This window comes from Colossoma macropomum, unplaced genomic scaffold, assembly GCF_904425465.1.
Source record: "Colossoma macropomum unplaced genomic scaffold, Colossoma_macropomum, whole genome shotgun sequence".
Lineage (NCBI taxonomy): Eukaryota > Metazoa > Chordata > Actinopteri > Characiformes > Serrasalmidae > Colossoma > Colossoma macropomum.
The window spans coordinates 4,227,490-4,244,603 of NW_023495267.1; the positions used below are offsets into that span (position 1 = coordinate 4,227,490).

General features: G+C 40.9%; 1 protein-coding gene across 6 annotated transcripts in view; it reads right to left on the bottom strand.

The window, feature by feature from the left end:
• Positions 1 to 682: 682 nt before the first annotated feature.
• Positions 683 to 17,114, bottom strand: part of ripor1 (RHO family interacting cell polarization regulator 1) — a 75,605-nt gene continuing 59,173 nt past the window's right edge. For all 6 annotated transcript variants that reach the window (XM_036561652.1, XM_036561657.1, XM_036561658.1 and 3 more), the window contains exons 8-22: positions 16,490 to 16,553; positions 16,139 to 16,182; positions 14,808 to 14,933; positions 13,028 to 13,176; positions 12,254 to 12,383; positions 9,228 to 10,157; positions 7,597 to 7,736; positions 7,124 to 7,274; positions 6,174 to 6,309; positions 5,709 to 5,870; positions 3,439 to 3,597; positions 2,879 to 3,075; positions 1,993 to 2,076; positions 1,340 to 1,430; positions 683 to 1,054 (exon numbers count right to left, since the gene is read on the bottom strand). In XM_036561652.1, the coding sequence (XP_036417545.1) occupies positions 957 to 1,054; positions 1,340 to 1,430; positions 1,993 to 2,076; positions 2,879 to 3,075; positions 3,439 to 3,597; positions 5,709 to 5,870; positions 6,174 to 6,309; positions 7,124 to 7,274; positions 7,597 to 7,736; positions 9,228 to 10,157; positions 12,254 to 12,383; positions 13,028 to 13,176; positions 14,808 to 14,933; positions 16,139 to 16,182; positions 16,490 to 16,553 (2,661 nt within the window). In that variant the 3' untranslated portion in view covers positions 683 to 956. The remainder of the gene's footprint in view (positions 1,055 to 1,339; positions 1,431 to 1,992; positions 2,077 to 2,878; positions 3,076 to 3,438; positions 3,598 to 5,708; positions 5,871 to 6,173; positions 6,310 to 7,123; positions 7,275 to 7,596; positions 7,737 to 9,227; positions 10,158 to 12,253; positions 12,384 to 13,027; positions 13,177 to 14,807; positions 14,934 to 16,138; positions 16,183 to 16,489; positions 16,554 to 17,114) is intronic.

The window sequence follows — 17,114 nt, forward strand, 5'->3', positions numbered from 1 at the left end:
TTTATACATTTATATAATTATAACATTTTCATATATATATATATATTATATATATATATATATATATATATATATATGAAAATGTATATACAGCAGATATCTTCTTTAGATACATCGCTGTTGGCTCGAATCTCACGGAATTGCATGGTGAAGTTTAGCACTCGAAGCGAGTCTGTGTTTGCTGCTGAGCATTAACATGTTGGTTTCCAACTAAATTACAACACAATTAAAAAAACGTACACGTTTAATGGATTATATGTACTTTGTCAGTAAAGCATATATAATGAACGTATGGAATGATGGCACTGTTACACTAATACAGACTCCCTCCTTAAAACACACGCACATACACTTAGTCTCCCCACCTCCCTGAGGAGTAAGTACGCTCCTGAGCCCATTCCCACGACCGACTTGCATTTGCCAAACAAAGATCAGTACTCTTTACAAAGAGGACAACTACCTTCATCAAACACTCTGATGATTAAAAAGTGCATCCTCTTGTGAGTCGCATGAAAATAACACTTCATTCCACTGCTAGTGCCACAGGGCACAAAGTGCAGTAACGCTGTTCGTCTACTTGGAATCTGAAGCACTGGTATGAGCTTCCATGATTTGTGAAGGCAACACCATCAGGTCATAAGGCAGCAGAACACTTGTGGTAAAGCCCACCCCACCCCACCCCACCCATTCTTTTTCTGGATCTCTTAACAGAATTCTTTCTACATTGTATCTTACCAACATACAGATTTCATGTGTCCTGGTGTCTACTGAGTGCATACAACCTTCGACACCATCTTCATATGTAGTCGTCATGGCGATGATGTCTGCATCTCTACGTCTATAACAGTGTGTGGGGGCATGTTTGATCATGAGTCTTCTGTTGGCATAATTATGACTGTGAGTACACAGGAGAGATGGGTATATAGTTTCTGTTGGTATCTCTGGTACGATGGCATTTAGAATGCAGTGCTGGCCATGCTGCCAGGCGCAAAAAGGCGGGGGACTCCATCCTGCGCCGATTCCACGTGCCGATGCGCCAACTTCCCCTCTTCACCTGGAGAAGACACACACAAAAAAGGTCCCATCAGATTTCGGCCAACTGCTATGAAGTAACCTATCCCTCCTTACTCCCCTTTTAACTGTTTTTATATAATTTTGCTGTTCTATTATCTGAAGGTTGCCTCTATCTCCTGTTATTTTATTTTTAATTCCTCCCCTTTTGTGGCTGTTCTCTTTGCTGTATCTTTGTCCTCCTTTTGCTGCTCACTCCCTATCCCTTTGGTGTTCATTTACCTATCCATTTTCCATTTGCATCCGTTCACGTTCTATTCTGACTCACCCAGCACCAGCAGAGCTTGTTTGGCAGCGTCTCTCACATCCTCCTTGTCTGTGCGGCACAGATACACCAGCTGCTCGATGCTCTCTTTGGCCTGTCAGACAAAAATAAACATGGAGGGTTTTGTTTTATACATTTCTGCATATCAAAAATATAACCGCAGACTTCATAGCTTTGTTTTTTGCATAGTTTCAAAACTTTTTTGCATGAAAGTCAGAAAGTCAGTCCTATCGTTACAACCTATATGTGTTCTGACAGATTTGAGTGCAAGTCACTGTACAATGTGTAATCATATTCCATTAACGCGATTCACAAAAATGTAATGACTTTTTTAAGACAGCGAGTCTTCATGAATAAGTCTTCAGGCTTGTTTTCCTAAAGGATCTGGACTAATCTAATTTTGTTGATGGCTGTTACGCACCACACACTATGAAACTGTGTTTGTTTTGATATGATTTCACAATGATAGAAGCACCAAAGATAACAGCTGCTAAGAAACAGATCTTCAATGCAAAGAGTTCAGTTCAAAACTTCACAGTAGATAGAGTAGAAAGCAAAATGATGAGGATGAAGTGTGGAGCTGGGCAGAGGCAGCAGCACTGCCTCCTGATTGCTAAAGAGCGAACATCACAAACGTTCCAGATAGAGGGACTGACCTTTAGACATGCGAGTGCTTTGCATCCACACACGCGAGTCTCAACACTCTCATCCTCCAGCAGCTCCAGGCAGCTCACCAACGCCTGAAACACAAAGACACAGAGACATTTGGTCAACATTAAGTCTGATGACATTCAAAAACCTGCACACAATGTGAAAAATGAAAATGCACAATGATCACAGCCACTATCAAGCATTTAATACAAAATGTAAATGAACAAAAGGTGCCACAAGGGTTCTTAGAGTGATGCCACAGAAGAACCATTTTAACTCCCTTAGGAATTCACCTTTACCTTATGTGAAGATCTTAAAAGGGCTCTTCACAGTCACATATCTCATTGAAAGGTTATTTGTTTTATGCAAAATTGTCACAAATTCATATACAGCATTTTAGAATAAAACTCCAATTAAACAAGATCTAGAATAGCAAACATGGCTACATTTAAATAATGACCTCATGCTGTCCCACAGCAAATATGGACCCTGTTATGTAGATAACTGAGAATGGTATTGGTAGGGAAAAAAAACTGAGGGTATGTGTTTGGTCAGTCTGACAAGAGTGAAAACTATCCCAAGTCTCTTCTTTTCTGATCTTAAATCAGTGTGGTTTTGTTCTCTTCCCTACAATTGCCAGTTTTCTGAACTCACATCTTGAGTTCTTCCTGGTCTTAGCTAAAGTTCAGGCAGAGTTCTCCAAACTAAGAAAACATAATAAAAACATTTCAAAATGATAGTACGTTTCTGAATGCTGCTGTCTAATGAAACAAGAATCCTCCACTGAAACCCTTTTGCAACCTAGAACACTTATTGATGTTTACAAAAGCAGCCCTAATAGCCTCACAGCCTGCCCTTCACTCCTGAACGGTCCCTGAGCCAGTGCCGTACCCGCTCTCTGTGGCGTGGCTGTTCAGCCAGGCTGCGCAGCAGTGAGCTAGCGCTGCTGCATACTTTTCCCCGGGGGTCCCTTAACAGCAGGCTGATGGCCCGCAGGCCCTCACGCTTCAGACTGCACTCTGGAGGTCTCTTCAGGGCTCTCAGCAACACATCCTGCTCACCAGACTGCAAACACTGCACCAACCACACTGCAGGAAAGGAGAAATAAGAAATTTTGAGGAAAAAAGATGAACATATGAGTGAAGTAGGGGTTGGGAGATCAGATGAACAGGATGAGTGGAGAAAAAGAGTGAGGTAAATCAGGTGATAATGAGTGGATGGGTGGGGTAATCAGTTTCATTGAGATACACTGACATGCTGAATTCACTGCGAATGTTTCTGTTTCACAAGCCTGAACAACTGAGTGCTGAGAAAAATACAAAGCACTTAAGTAAGCAGTTCACACCTTCAGTCAGTTAATCACAGTTTGAGTGAAACTCTACCGAAGCCTCCTTTCTCTCAAACACACACAAACAAGAAACAAACAAACAAAAAAAGCAGAAAACACATACCCTCCTCAGCCAGCTCGACAATGTGTGTGTCCAGTTCGCTCACACCTTCAGCCTCCAGGTAACTCCAGAACTGGAAGACGGTGAGAGATTCTTTTGTTGTGCCTCCGCCTCGCCTCGGCAGCTTCCGCTCTAGAATCCTCTCCACTAAACGCAAAAACACTAACACACACACACAAACAAGTGGCCTGTCAGTCAGCCGTTTCTATCTGTTTTGACATCACAAATAACACAAGCACCTTTGAGTTATATGAATGTGGTGAATGCAGAGGGGTCTCTTATGAGTGCAGGTACATAAAGGAACCTGTCTATTGTAACAAGCACTGAATAAATAACACAGAACTGCCTATGGTTAAGCTTAATTAAGGGTACTTCCATACATTTTAGAATTTACATATAAACAAAAGGTTAAGACATAAACAAAGTCATCCATGTGAAATTCTGCATTCTAGTTCTACAGAAGCTTCCTGAGTCTTCGTTTTTCACATGGTGGTGAAAAGAACCAGACATCTGAATAGTTTAATGCCTCTAAAAGCTCCATCACAGACATTTATTACATTAAATGGTTATAAATACTCTGCTTGAGGTCTGAGACATTGTTTTGTTTTGAGATAAACCTAAAACTGATTTTTTAAAATCCCTTCATGGGGACAGGTACATGCAGGACATTGTAAGGCTAAACAGTGCTCAAATGTCGTGTCCAAATAGTTTTCCAATTTAACACTATTTTACAATTATCAACACTACACAAATAACTCAGAAGACACGTACAAGTTCACTGACAGTGTTGAACAGTAAATAAAATTATTTACATTTTAAATAAATTTATGTTTTATGTTATATAGAATGTGACCCCTGGTTATTATCACCGCCACTGTAAAGAAATTTGACCCCGTTTCTCTACAATGAACCATTTCATAGCAAACCATTGAATGACTTTGTTGACATTTCAAAAGACTGAATTACACATTAAATAAAAAAAAGTGGAATTCCCCTTTAATACTTTGGAGAGACAGAAACAGAATTACTAGTATGTGCAGCAAAAACTATATGAACATTTCATCACAAGTAACTTTATTGAAGGTCTTGAGGTTTCTTTGTGAAAGAATAAACAAAATGATATTTGTTTCAGAGAAAACATTTCAGCACAACAGCAACTCATGATAGACTCTTTGTTCTTTGTGTGAAGAAAGGCTGAAGAAGAATTCCATCCAGACTGCGGTAAGAATACTGTAAAGCAAAGAGGTGAAAACACCAAAGTCTGGGGCTGTTTTTCTTACAGTGGTGTCGGAGAGCTTGTCAGCTCAGAAGTGTACAGAGGCATTTTGGATGTAAACCTGCAGAAGTCTGCAAAGAATCTTCTCAAACGAGCACAACTGAAAACACACCAGTCACCTTTAGAAAGAATACTTTGCCGTAAAGAAAACCGGAATGGTCTTGGAATGGACTGTTTAAAATAAATACTACTGGTTTTACATTTTGTGTGACACAAACGTCTAAATAGAGGCCACTATATTGCTGTTAAGAACATGTCATAGATAAAAGGATTCTATTTATCAAGATTTTTTTATACACATAAAACTCCCAAATAAATAGGCTTAGCATAAAAATATACAATTGAAAAGTTTTATTCCAAAATGCTGTATAGACATTTGTAACAATTAGAATATAAAAAGCTTGTAAAAAGACCAACAGCTGATGTATAATGGAAAATACATTTTTAATAATAAATAATAATAAATGTGGTATTAATCATAGTATAGCATTGATATTTCCTGTATGTGTAAATCCCACTCTCAACAATGTATATTGCGGGGGGGGAATAATGCGTTATAGGAAATAACTATAATGCGTTTTGGAATGAAATCCTTCAGATACCCTGAACAGGACTTTTTTGTCCCCCACCCCTTTACAAAAATGAGGTTTACATATGTTTATCTTTTTGTCTATATATTACCGTACTCCAAATCCTCTCAGCTCCTTGTAACACAATATTCACTTTTTGAGGAGTAAATTTGACTTTTCCTTCCTCAAACAGAAGTATATAAATTTAGAAGAACAGATATTATTCTATCAGGTTATTCTAATTCAGAATAAGAGATCTATAAAAGCCAATACTTTGTTATATGCACTGGTCTTCATCCGTACAATGTGCAGTATTTTATAGAATATTACATTTTAAACCTGCATTTGCATTTCTTATAGTTCATTATCGACACCTGATACAGCAAACGTGTTCTCACACGCTCCCACACACACACACACACACACACCTGTGTCTGCGAGGCCAGCTCCTCTCTCTGGTAATCTGTTGGCATAAGTGTTGTTCAGTGTCTGTAGGAAGGTCTCTGTGGAGGTGCTGAACACACTGCAGCCATCCGTACATTGCCGCCATAGCAACACTGCCCCCTGGCACTGTTCTAACTGTGGAACAACTGTTCCCCAACACAAACATGCACATACCACCCAAACACAGACAGACAGAAAGAGAGAGAGAGGATATAAGAACAACAGAAAAATCTGTTGTTTTTCCACCATTTTCTATTTCAGAACATTCAATATTCACAACATTTATTTATTTGTTTATTTTCACTCTTACATTCATCTTATTTATTTTTTACTAAAATCTACAATTCAAAACAGGCACTAAATATACAAAATAAAAGTTCACGCACAATGAATCAAAAATAAATGTCTATTCCTGATTTCAATCTCTCGTCCAGAACTGAATGACTGACCTTCTTCTGGCTTGTCGGCACTGCCCGCTGTCTCTTTGGTAACCCGTCGAATCAATTCAAGTACTCGAGCCTCCCGGAGCAGCCGGTCCAGAGCGTACATCTCCCCACAGCGTAGTGGCCCGAATGTCCCCAACCTCTGCACACACAACAGCACGCACAGTGCGGTCAAACACAGTGTTCTCCAACACTGCAGCTCTCCATGATCAACATTAACAATCACAGAATATACAGAATATACAGTATGTTAAATTTAACTTACAATGTAGTTATATGCAAGTACAGCCAATCAATAATTACTAGCAGTAATAACAGTAATAAAAATAAAACGAACTAAATTTAAGAGCATGAATTAAACTACACACAGACGATGACATAAATATAAAAAACTGAGGTAGACCTAAAACTCCATATTCTATGTTGTGCATGTTTTTTTCTTTGAGGTTTTCTTATGAGGTTTTGTTGATTTTATGTACCAAAAACAGTCATAATACATGACCACTTCCAACCTCTCATTAATCCTTAGAACTAAAGATGAGCTCTGTTCTGATTGGTTGTTGTATTATGCCTCATTGAAAAAGCAGGCTAGGTCAACACAACTTCATTGTGAGTGGGTGGGACTAAAATGCTGTAGGCTGAATAAGTGGACATATGGAAATACACAGATTATTATGACATCACGAAAACAGTGAATTCAAAACAGGCTGTTTTTGCAGCTTAGTGTCCATATGTGGACTGTATGGACTGCCGACTGAAAGGTATGTTTTGAAAGAGGAATGTTTATAGTGTTCACATACGTATGAATTAACAGGGTCTTTGCAAAATAAAAATCAGTTCAGACTGTGATTATTATCTGCTTGCTTCCACTAGACTGTGGACCCAAAGTGAAAGAAGGACAGGACCCACCACTAGATTAAGGCTGCAGGATTTAAGAGAACAGCAAAGTGACTCACCAGCAGTTGGGAGCTGCAGTTGTGCACATGGACCAGCAGGGTGCGATCTAGAGCCTGGCAGCCAGTGCTTAGCGGTCCAGAGGGAGCGTCCCAGCAACGATCCTCGCAACCTTCATCCTCTGCCACACACTCCTCCGCTACTCCACGGCCACTGTATACACACGTTAGAAAAGCGCATCAAAATACATGTGAATGCGTATAAATTACAAATGAAGAACAAACTACACAACTTTGTTTCTAAGAAATTGCAATGATTGACACTGAGGTTTGGAACAGAAGTCACATGCTTTACTTGAAAAGTGGAATTAAGTAGTCTGCAGTTGTCTCTCAAGCCACTAGATGGCTGTAGTGCACTGCAATGAAATTCCCTAGATCCCATTTCTGGGAAAGGAAGTCACCAATGGCTGCTTTCTTTTTTTATAGCCTGTCTCATAAACCATAGAACAAAGATCAGAAGTCTCTGAAGCTCTGACCTGTCTGTCACACTCCGCCTTTCACCATCCTCCTCCTCCTCCTCGTCATACTCCAGATCTGACGTGTTGAGGAAATCAAAGCTTCCCAGAGCGGTCTCCACAGTCAAACTCACACTGGAGGAGCGACTACGACTTCGGCCCTACACACATGAAGACATAACTAACAATAAATGCTTTCACAAAAATAATAATCTTTAAACATTTTCAACCCCCCCCCCAAAACCCATCAAATGATTACAGCTCCAAATACCAACTCAAACTGTCATATTAGGGTTATGATAAATGTCGAGATCTACTTGTCTGTAACTGCTTGTGGTAGCAAAATATCAAAAAACAGAAAACGTGTCCCTCTATTGTCTTTTTAATTGAGTTTGCAAGCTGGGGCAACATCATTAAAGCCTCATTCCAGTCTGAAAGGCTGATGGTTATCAAGAGTCAGAGATTTGTAGCAGAGGAACACCCTGAATCCTGATGGGACCCACACGCATACATGTACAGGGTGGAAGGAAGGGTGGTGCGCCTGACCTGGTGACATGGGTGAATAGAGATGAAGAGACTAATCTCACACTCTTTCATCTTTCTCCACAGCAAAACACAGTGGAGTCAAGAGATCACACGATCAACAGCAGATGTGTTAATTATCCTTAATGCGATATACCACATCATTGTTTATAAGCCCTAGCCTCAACCCTGACCATTACCACTTACAAGTCAGAAAAACAAGACAAAGATCTTCTAAATACCTGTGACCTTCGATCCCTCAGACAGCACTATATTAAAAACCAGCATACTTCTGAATAATACTACATAGGTTCAGGAATACTCTGACAAACCATTATCAGTAAACCCTTTTCATCACTGCATTCACAAATGCAAATTAAGACTACTATTCACAGTGGAAGCCATATATCTAACATCTCTGGGCTTGAGCTCATGTGAAATTCAAATTGTTTCTCCGGGCCAAAAAAAAATTTCAAAAGCCAGGGTCATTAGTGCCCCTGAGCAGGGGTAAATTACACATCTGTTAAGGCACCATTAACAGTGAAAGATATACACACTTTGAAGCAACAAATGTCGCCTTCAGGACAATGTTCTTCAGGGACGTTCATGCTAATTTCAACATCAGCAAGCCACGTTCTGCATGTGTTATGACAGCATGGATGTGGAATCATACCGGAAGAATGACAAAAATTCCATCTTTCAAAACTGTATCTGTTGATGTCTTCAGTCCCCAAATGATTATCCAGTGGTTTTAGAATTAAAGGCGATGTAATACAGTAGTAAACATGCTGCTCCTATCCCACTTTTTTGGAAGATGCTGCAGGCACGATATAAGTTTTAATAAAGTATATAGAGTTTTGTACTGTTTTCACTTTAATACAGGTCAAACATAATTTATTAATCACTGCTTCTTGTCTTAATTAGCTTTTCCCAACTGAGGTTTGTACATAATTTTTCCCCTGCATTTAACTGTCCTTGGAGAATGTAAAACAGAGCTGTAACTAAGGCCCCAGTGCAAATAAAAATAATTCTCAATAAATAAGAAACCTTGTTGACTCGGTTGGAGCTCTAATTTGGGCTAACAATTGTACAAAGCAAGTGGGTCCTACTACATAAATCCAATTACTCACAGTTAGAGCTTCCTCCAGCAGCCTGAGCTCCTGTTCCAGAACCTGCAGTTCAGGGAACTGACCCCTGTAGTCGTCTAGAGAGGAAATCACAGCGTTGAGGGCCTCCTCCAGGCCACTGACCGTTTCCTGCTCCACTGCCCTATCCACAAGCTTTTCATCCTGTGCAGGGAGAAGTTGCGTGTCTTGGGCCTGTGTTAAGTTCTCAGTCCTGGAAAGCCCAGAGTCATTCTGCTGGGAACAGGCCTCTGTTTTAGGGGATATACAGATGGAGTCCTCCTCACTGCGAGTACAGGAGGCAGAGCTGGCCCTGGAAGGTACTGTGGGCTCCTCAGATTCTGCAGCAGAATCACAGGCCTCCTCTACTGCAGGGAGCGCTGTCTCAGAGCTAGATTCAGAGCAGATAGAGGATCTGGGTGCCACAGGTTCTAGGGGCTCAGGAATGACCATGCATGGCTCAGCCCGAACTGGCAAGTCCATCACGTGTTCAGTTACCAACACCGAGGACACCTCAGAAGGCTCCAAGCATTCGCTGACTGGCCTTTCTGTCAATGCAGCATCCACGCTGCTCTCACTGATGTGGCTCAGCGATCGAGAGTAGCGGGCGTGGCCATTTGGCATGCCGTGTTTTTCAGCAGCATCGGTGGTGACCGTGATGGTGGTCACCCGGGGTTTCTCCAGTCCCCGTTCCTCCTCCTCCTCGTCCTCCTCCTTCTGATTGGTCAGGCGGGTGGGCGTGGAGGTGGCTGATTCGCGGGGAGTGAAGGAAATTTCGATGGCGGGGTTGGAGGTCTGAAGCTCAGGCTGGACCAGGTTCTTGTGGGCGTGGCGCAAGCCCAGGGAGAGCTGGGGGCTGGATGAGTCGTCAGAGGATTCAGAGGAGTTCGACCAGGCCGTCCCATTTTCCATCTCCTCCTGCCGCCTCAGCATGTTCTACAGAGATGGAGAGAGAGAGAGTGAGAGAGAGAAAGAGGAAGAGAGAGGGAGAGCGGCGGAGAGAAGGAGGATAAGATTGATATTAAGATTTTAAAAAATTGTAAGGGGCACACTGTCACTTTCTATTACTCTTATGTAACAGGAATTGGAAGTAAGAGAGTAGGAGGAGAGAATGTGTGATGTGGCATGAGCGAGCCTGGCCTCTGTCATTGGGCATTAGCGTAGTCCTTCTCCCAGTGCTCCATTCAGGCCGAGTGGAGGCTGGCGATCGGCCCAGTCAGCTAACACACTGCCTGCTCCCACTAATTAACTTCTGCTGCAGCTCCTCTCTGTCACCCCGCGCAACAATAACACTTACTGCATGCAATGTGGAAATGATAGCATGTGAGTCTGCACTTGTGTATGTGTGAGTATCGCTGTAACAGCAATTCTACAAAGCGAGAGGGTGCTACCACAACTCAAATCTTTACAACAGAATCAGCTCTCAAATAGTTTAGATTATTGTACTTACTGTACAAAGCACCTACAACTACAAGGCTCTACAAGGTTTCATTTCACAAACTACAGATGACAATGGCCTCTAGCACTCTAAGAGCTTCGTAGACCAAATGTGACTAGCCAACCAACTAAAGCCAGTGCGCTACTTAACAGCTAGAAGTACTTCTAGCTACAGACAGCTAAGACGCTACTTGGGCCATACAAATCTACTTGACACTAGCGGCTAATAGCTAGTGGCTAGCAGCACTTACATGGCTGTGGGACTGAGAGGAGCCAATGCTGGCAGAGGAGACATCACCGCAGCTACAGCTTTGAGAAAGCTTCTCGGCCAGCGTGTCCCGGAACACGTCCAGGAGAGACCAGCGCTGCTTGGACGGCAAACTCCGAGGGGCCGACTAAAGTAGTCGTAGCCCGATGGAGTCAGAGAGCACAGTGAGAATAGATGGCTGGAACTGGATTCACCAAATTCCAAGACTACTCCCAAAGGTAAACTTACCCATCTCTGGACAAACTGACGTACATTTTTACCATCTGCTAAAATGTAACAGACTAGAATGGCAATAAGAAGCGAAAGAGTAAAGTATCAATTGAAGAAATAAAAACGTATGGACAAAATGCAGGTTTCAAAATGTCTGCTACTACTAATTAGTGTACATATGCTTTTGTTACCTGTTAGCTAGCTTAGCCTCACTGCTCCAGTGCAAAACTAAAGAAAAAAAATCAGGCACCAAATGTGTCTTGGCTGACTGACTACATTTAGGATAAAGGGGACAATCGTGAAAATTTGACTTTTCACCAAACTGTTGCTTTGAGATCTGAGCTTTTTGGTGAATCTAAACAAGTTGATAGGTTCTCTGTTGTGTCAGTAATGCTATACTTTTTTTACTAAAAAACAGTTATGACCAGGTCTGTCAGAGTTAATACATAATTGTTTCATTATTATTGAGATGATAGCAATTATTTAAGCTGACTGAGATCATTTTCCAGTCATTAGAATTCACAATCATATTAAGCAGAAACAAAACAAAATGTGAATGGATGCCATGAGTTGAGGTAAATAAACAAAAGAAAGCAACAAATGCTTCCATTGAGATACCATAGGGCTCATAAAAACAAAAAAGTCTTTAACTTTTAACGCTTCTAACTTCTAAGTAGAGGGCAGCACAAATAATGTTTGTTTATTTGTCAGCTATGTAGCTACTTCTAAAGTTTTATTGCTTATATTTTCACTCTCAAGAAAAATTGCTTTGAATGACTCTGGATAATCAGTTAATTTGGCCACTTCAAGATTGTACTTTACTAGTTGCATACAATGAACAGAAAAAAAACAATTCTACTGTTATTTGCAATTATTTACAGGACAATTATTCGTCAACTAAAATTTCATGATTGTGACAGTCCTAGTTATGACATTGACATCATTAATTTGGCAATATCAGTAATCTGTCTCAGCATTTGAGAGGAGCCTTAAGTCCTGGAACTGAATTCTGATTTGTTTGAGGCATCAAATAAATTGTAACGGTGAACAATTTGAAGGTTGAACTAGAATGTGTGCAGAATCCGAGCTGGTAAGACACAGAGGGGAAGACACTTACATAGAAGGCCTGCTCACGCAGAGAGGGCGTGTCTGGAGGACTCTGGTTATAGGTGGAGAAACGCTTGTTCACCGTAGGAGCTTTATTCACCGTGCTGGCTGTGGAGGCTTGGTCATCCTTGTCAAACGGACTGAGGAAGATGAAGGTATGGAGTGAGTGACAAAGAGGGAGAAAGTGTTAGTTCCTGGTGTAATCATCAGTATGTAAAACTAAGATTCCACATATGAGCTGTAAGATCAGCTTGTTCAAATGATGAAAATATCAAACAAATTCTGTCAATTCTGCCTGTAATACAAGAAATACTACTACACCTTGTAGTAGGAGATGGCAGTATGACGATATGTTATTGTTACTGTAAGAAATTACTTCACGTAGACTTGTCTGTACATTTAGAACATTAAATAATTGCATACATAATAAAAAGACAGATTTAGACCATATAAAGACTATGAACAACAGCCACAATGTATGGTACCCGCATACACTGCACAGTAAAAGTGAGCTAACTGGATGTTAACCCATTATACCATTATCTTACTTCATTCAATCACTTTTACCAAATTAGCCCACCTGTTCCTTTTTAAATATATGTATATTTTTTAATGGGCAGAAAACCGGGTTATGCAGAGTCCCTTAGATAATGAGCCATCTTCATCAAAATAAAATAATGACATTCTCCTAAGCAGTAGTTCTCATAAGAATTTGGTACTACCAGTCATTATTATTCACGTTAGTGTTTTTATAGGAACCTTTAACATGACGAGGGAAACATACTTCCACGTGACCTCCAGGCTGAGTTTGATTGTGCCCAGGTCATTGATGTCCACGGCCACGGTCTGCGGCAGGGCGGCGAACAGGTCTTTGGTCTCGCACAAGACATTCCCCACCACCACGTGATTAGCCAAGCTCTTCAGTTCCGTCACCTTGACAACCAAAAGGGGTTTATTCAGTCTTTATCTCATGGGGACATGTACCAGCACATCACACAGCCAGGCCTGGTCACTGGATACTCTGTCCAGCCTGCCAGCATCTAGCACCATTCAGAGAGGGAAGCAAATTCTGGTAGAGCAGTTTGTGATTAGAGCAGGAGTCTAAAGACTAATTCAAACAGGGATTATAACCGAACAGCCAGGACTGAAGTTCTGGGAGCACAGTTAAGCTGCGGGTGAGAAGTCACATTGTCTACTGAATACTCAGTATGTACTACACAGAACACTTTGCAAGCCGTAAAAAAACATCAACATAATACCGTCAAAGCACACTGCACAAAATGACACCCCAGGCTTCCATGATTCTAGGTGATTTGATCAATCAAATGTTGACATCTCACCGGTTGCAAAAAGTATTTATTTCTGGAAAGTCTGCAGTTAAACTGCATTTCTAGAAGTAAGTGCATCATAAGGGTACTAGATGGCTGACCTGAAGACTTTTAGATACAGCCCCAATTCCAAAAATGTTTGGACAGTACATGAAATGCAAATAACAACAGACCAGACTTTAACCTTTATTTAAACCAAAGCACTCCAAAGACAACATGCTTATGCAATTTAATGCTTTATCTGATCAGGTGTCTAAACAGGTGATGCAATCATAATTAAGTATAAATAAATCATCCAGGAAAGGCCCAGTCCTTTATGTGCAAGAATGGGCAGAGGCTTGCCAAGGAAAGTATAAGGAAAGGTAATGTAACACAGTGGTAAACATGCTCCTGTCCCAACTTTTCTGGGATGTGTTGCAGGCATCAAAGTTGGAAAGAGTCTATATATACAAAACTCCACAGTATTATCCTTTTCTGTGGGGTCAGTCGCGCTGAATGAGAGTCTACAGCGATCGTCTTTTTAAGCGGCCTGTTTAAAAACACTTCTGACAAACATCAGCTGCATTCTCTTCATTCCTCGCCTACGGCTCCTCTCTCCCTCCCCTCTGTTTTTTAATATCCCTTTCCTATCTCCTGTGCTCTTGCCCTCCCTCCCTGTCGGGTGATGGAACCGCTGGAGGAGAAAACAAGTCAAAGTCCAGCTGCTCACACTGAGCTGTTAGGACCATTAACATCTCACACACACAGATGTGACTGTGATCTCTGAGTGTATGTGTGTGTGTGTGTGTGTGTGTGTGTGTGTGAGAAAGAGGTAGAAACAGAGGGAGAGATCGGACAGAGATAGATAACTCCTAAAGGGCACAGTATGTAAATAGTAAAAAGCGTATATCTTATTTAATTTTAATTAACTTATAATTGTTATTAGGAATACTATGATTACAACAGTGTTTGTTGTTTATGTTATTATTAGTTGTTAGTCAAATCTAAACAGTTTGATGCTGATAAATTTGATTAAAAAACCATATCTGCAGATATCAATGATTTCGGTATCATTATGCATGCCTAGTTGTTACTATTGTTATTTTTGTTGATGATGTTCTTGTTACTGTGTTACTGATTTGGAAATATTTTACCGGATACAGTCATGCCAATAAAGCTATCTAGAACTAGAACAAGAAAAAGAACACGCAGGTGAGATAGAGAGAGACTATCGTGTGATTAACACCCAGACTGTACCTTTATAGAAAGGAACTCAGTGATGAGGGGCAGGAACACCATCTCCTCGCTGTCCCACACTTGCTTGCCGTTGATCTCGATCCGACCCTTCAGTTTCCAGCGCTGTCTGCCGTATTTCATAAAGATCTGTGATGAGAGCACATACAGGAGACATGACTTTACACACACAAGCAAGCTGACATCCACTAAAGAACAGAGTGCTCAGTACACAGGAGCTTAAACAAAGAACAGAGCTTGAGGAGACTTAAAGCACCTGAGTGAGCTCTTCAGAAAGCTGTAATTGAATCCACCGATATTAATACAGTTTTAATGTTTATATCTCCTAAATGGGTGAGAGCTCTGCTGCTGGAGCAGTTCACACAATACGAGCATTAACTGTGTTTGTGTGGGAATGCCATCTTTTCCACGATGCCAGATGGACAGAAAAGCCTCAGCTTTCAGAGTAACTGCCTCCAAACTCTCTGCTCCATCACTCCATCTGCCCCATTCCTCCCTCTTCTTTCTTCCTCTCTCCTCTCAAGCTCACACGCTCTCTAAACATACTGCAGTGCTGACTCACTCCATCCATGAACCTGTCAATCATTCAACTCAATTTTAATCAGGTGGAGGCGGGGCTGACGACACTTTCTCTTCTCCAATTAGCCTCCGCCTCCATAAACCCACACCTGCACAAGCCACGAACACCCCGAGTGCCAGATACAACGCATCTATCTCACTGTCTATGTTGCTCTCTCTCTGTCCCTCTCTCTCTCTCTTCCCCTCTCATGGCAGGCGAGGCACAAGACTGATGAAGGATGATGTGAATGCCATCATGCAGAAACATCTCCTGCAGAGCAAGCTACCAGCAGAGAGAGCAGAAGAAAAAGGAGGAGAGAGAGAATACAAGAGAAATGAAAAGAAAGCAAAAAACAAAAAAGAGAAATAAGGAAAAGAACAAAAGCAAGAAAGAGAGAAAGACAGACAGAAAAGAGAAAGAGAGAAAGAAAGCAAAGGGAAGAGACAATGAAAAAAGAAAAAAAAACAGAGAACGAGATAGAGACATAAGAGAAAGTAAGATAAAGGGAGAAAAGAAGGAAAGAAAAATAAGAAGGAAAAAGACAAATAGAAAGAGAAGCAAGAGAGAGAAGAAAGAAAGAAAAAAGAAGGAAAGGGTGAAAAAGAGAAAAGAGAGAAAGAAAGATAACAAGAAAAGAAAGAAAGGGAGAAGAGAAAGAGATAAGAAAGAGAAAGAGATAAGAGAAAGAAAGGGAGGAAAAAATAACAAAAGAAGGAAAAAGAGAAAGGGAGAAATAGAAAAGGAGAATGAAAGAGTGAAAGAAAACAAGACTGACCTCATATTGGTCCCCGGCACAGAGGCGAGCAAAACCAGCCAGACCTGCAACAGCAGCAAATCCTCTCAAAACTCAAAAACAATCAATCATTTCAAACCAACAATTCATCATCAGTCCATTACAAATACGCTCAGGTCCACTATGCATGTACTCTTTATTAATCAGCAGATTTATTGCATGTACACATTTAATTATGGGTGTCATTTCCAAAGTGTGAGGGAATAAAGTGTCCACAAATCATAACACAGAACACTTACACAGTTTATCAACATGAATGTGCAGCTACTGCTCTGCTGGACACTTGGAATAAGTCCTGAAGAGAGAATGAAAAACGCCACAAATCTGTCGTACCTTTCATTTTCACGTGGAACTCCCCAAGCTGGTTTTCCAGCTCGCTCTCCATCATGCACATGCTCTACAGATCCGTTCAGAGGAGAAAACAGAGAGAAAAAGAAAAGTGATGCATGTGGCACCACAGGCCGAGAAAGAAGGAGGGAGAAAGACAAAGAAAAAACAAAAGAAACAGAGAGAGACAGAGATAGAAAGAGAGAGCATGTTAGCAACACATGGAAGTGAAAATGCATATTTGAACCAAACTACAGCCAGATCAGAGAGCACAGCTTAATATGATTGTGAATGTATTCACCACATCTACCACACTAATGACTATAACCTCAGTCATGGCTAATATGTGACATTGTAGAAGCATTAATATCACTCAAGCATATGCTATCCAGACAATAAAAATATTTGCATCATTTCTTCTCAGATACTTGGTTAAGCAAACAGTTGCCTTATAAAGCCCATATCAAGGAAAACTAATTTACCTTACTTTTTTAAGTAGTGGAGTTTAATGCCATATGTTAAAGTTTCAAAATGTACCCTTCACACCCGAGTCTATATATGGAGACTAAGGTACAAAAACAGCCTGTCTTGAATTCAGTGTTTTTGTGATGTCACAAAATCAAAAACATTT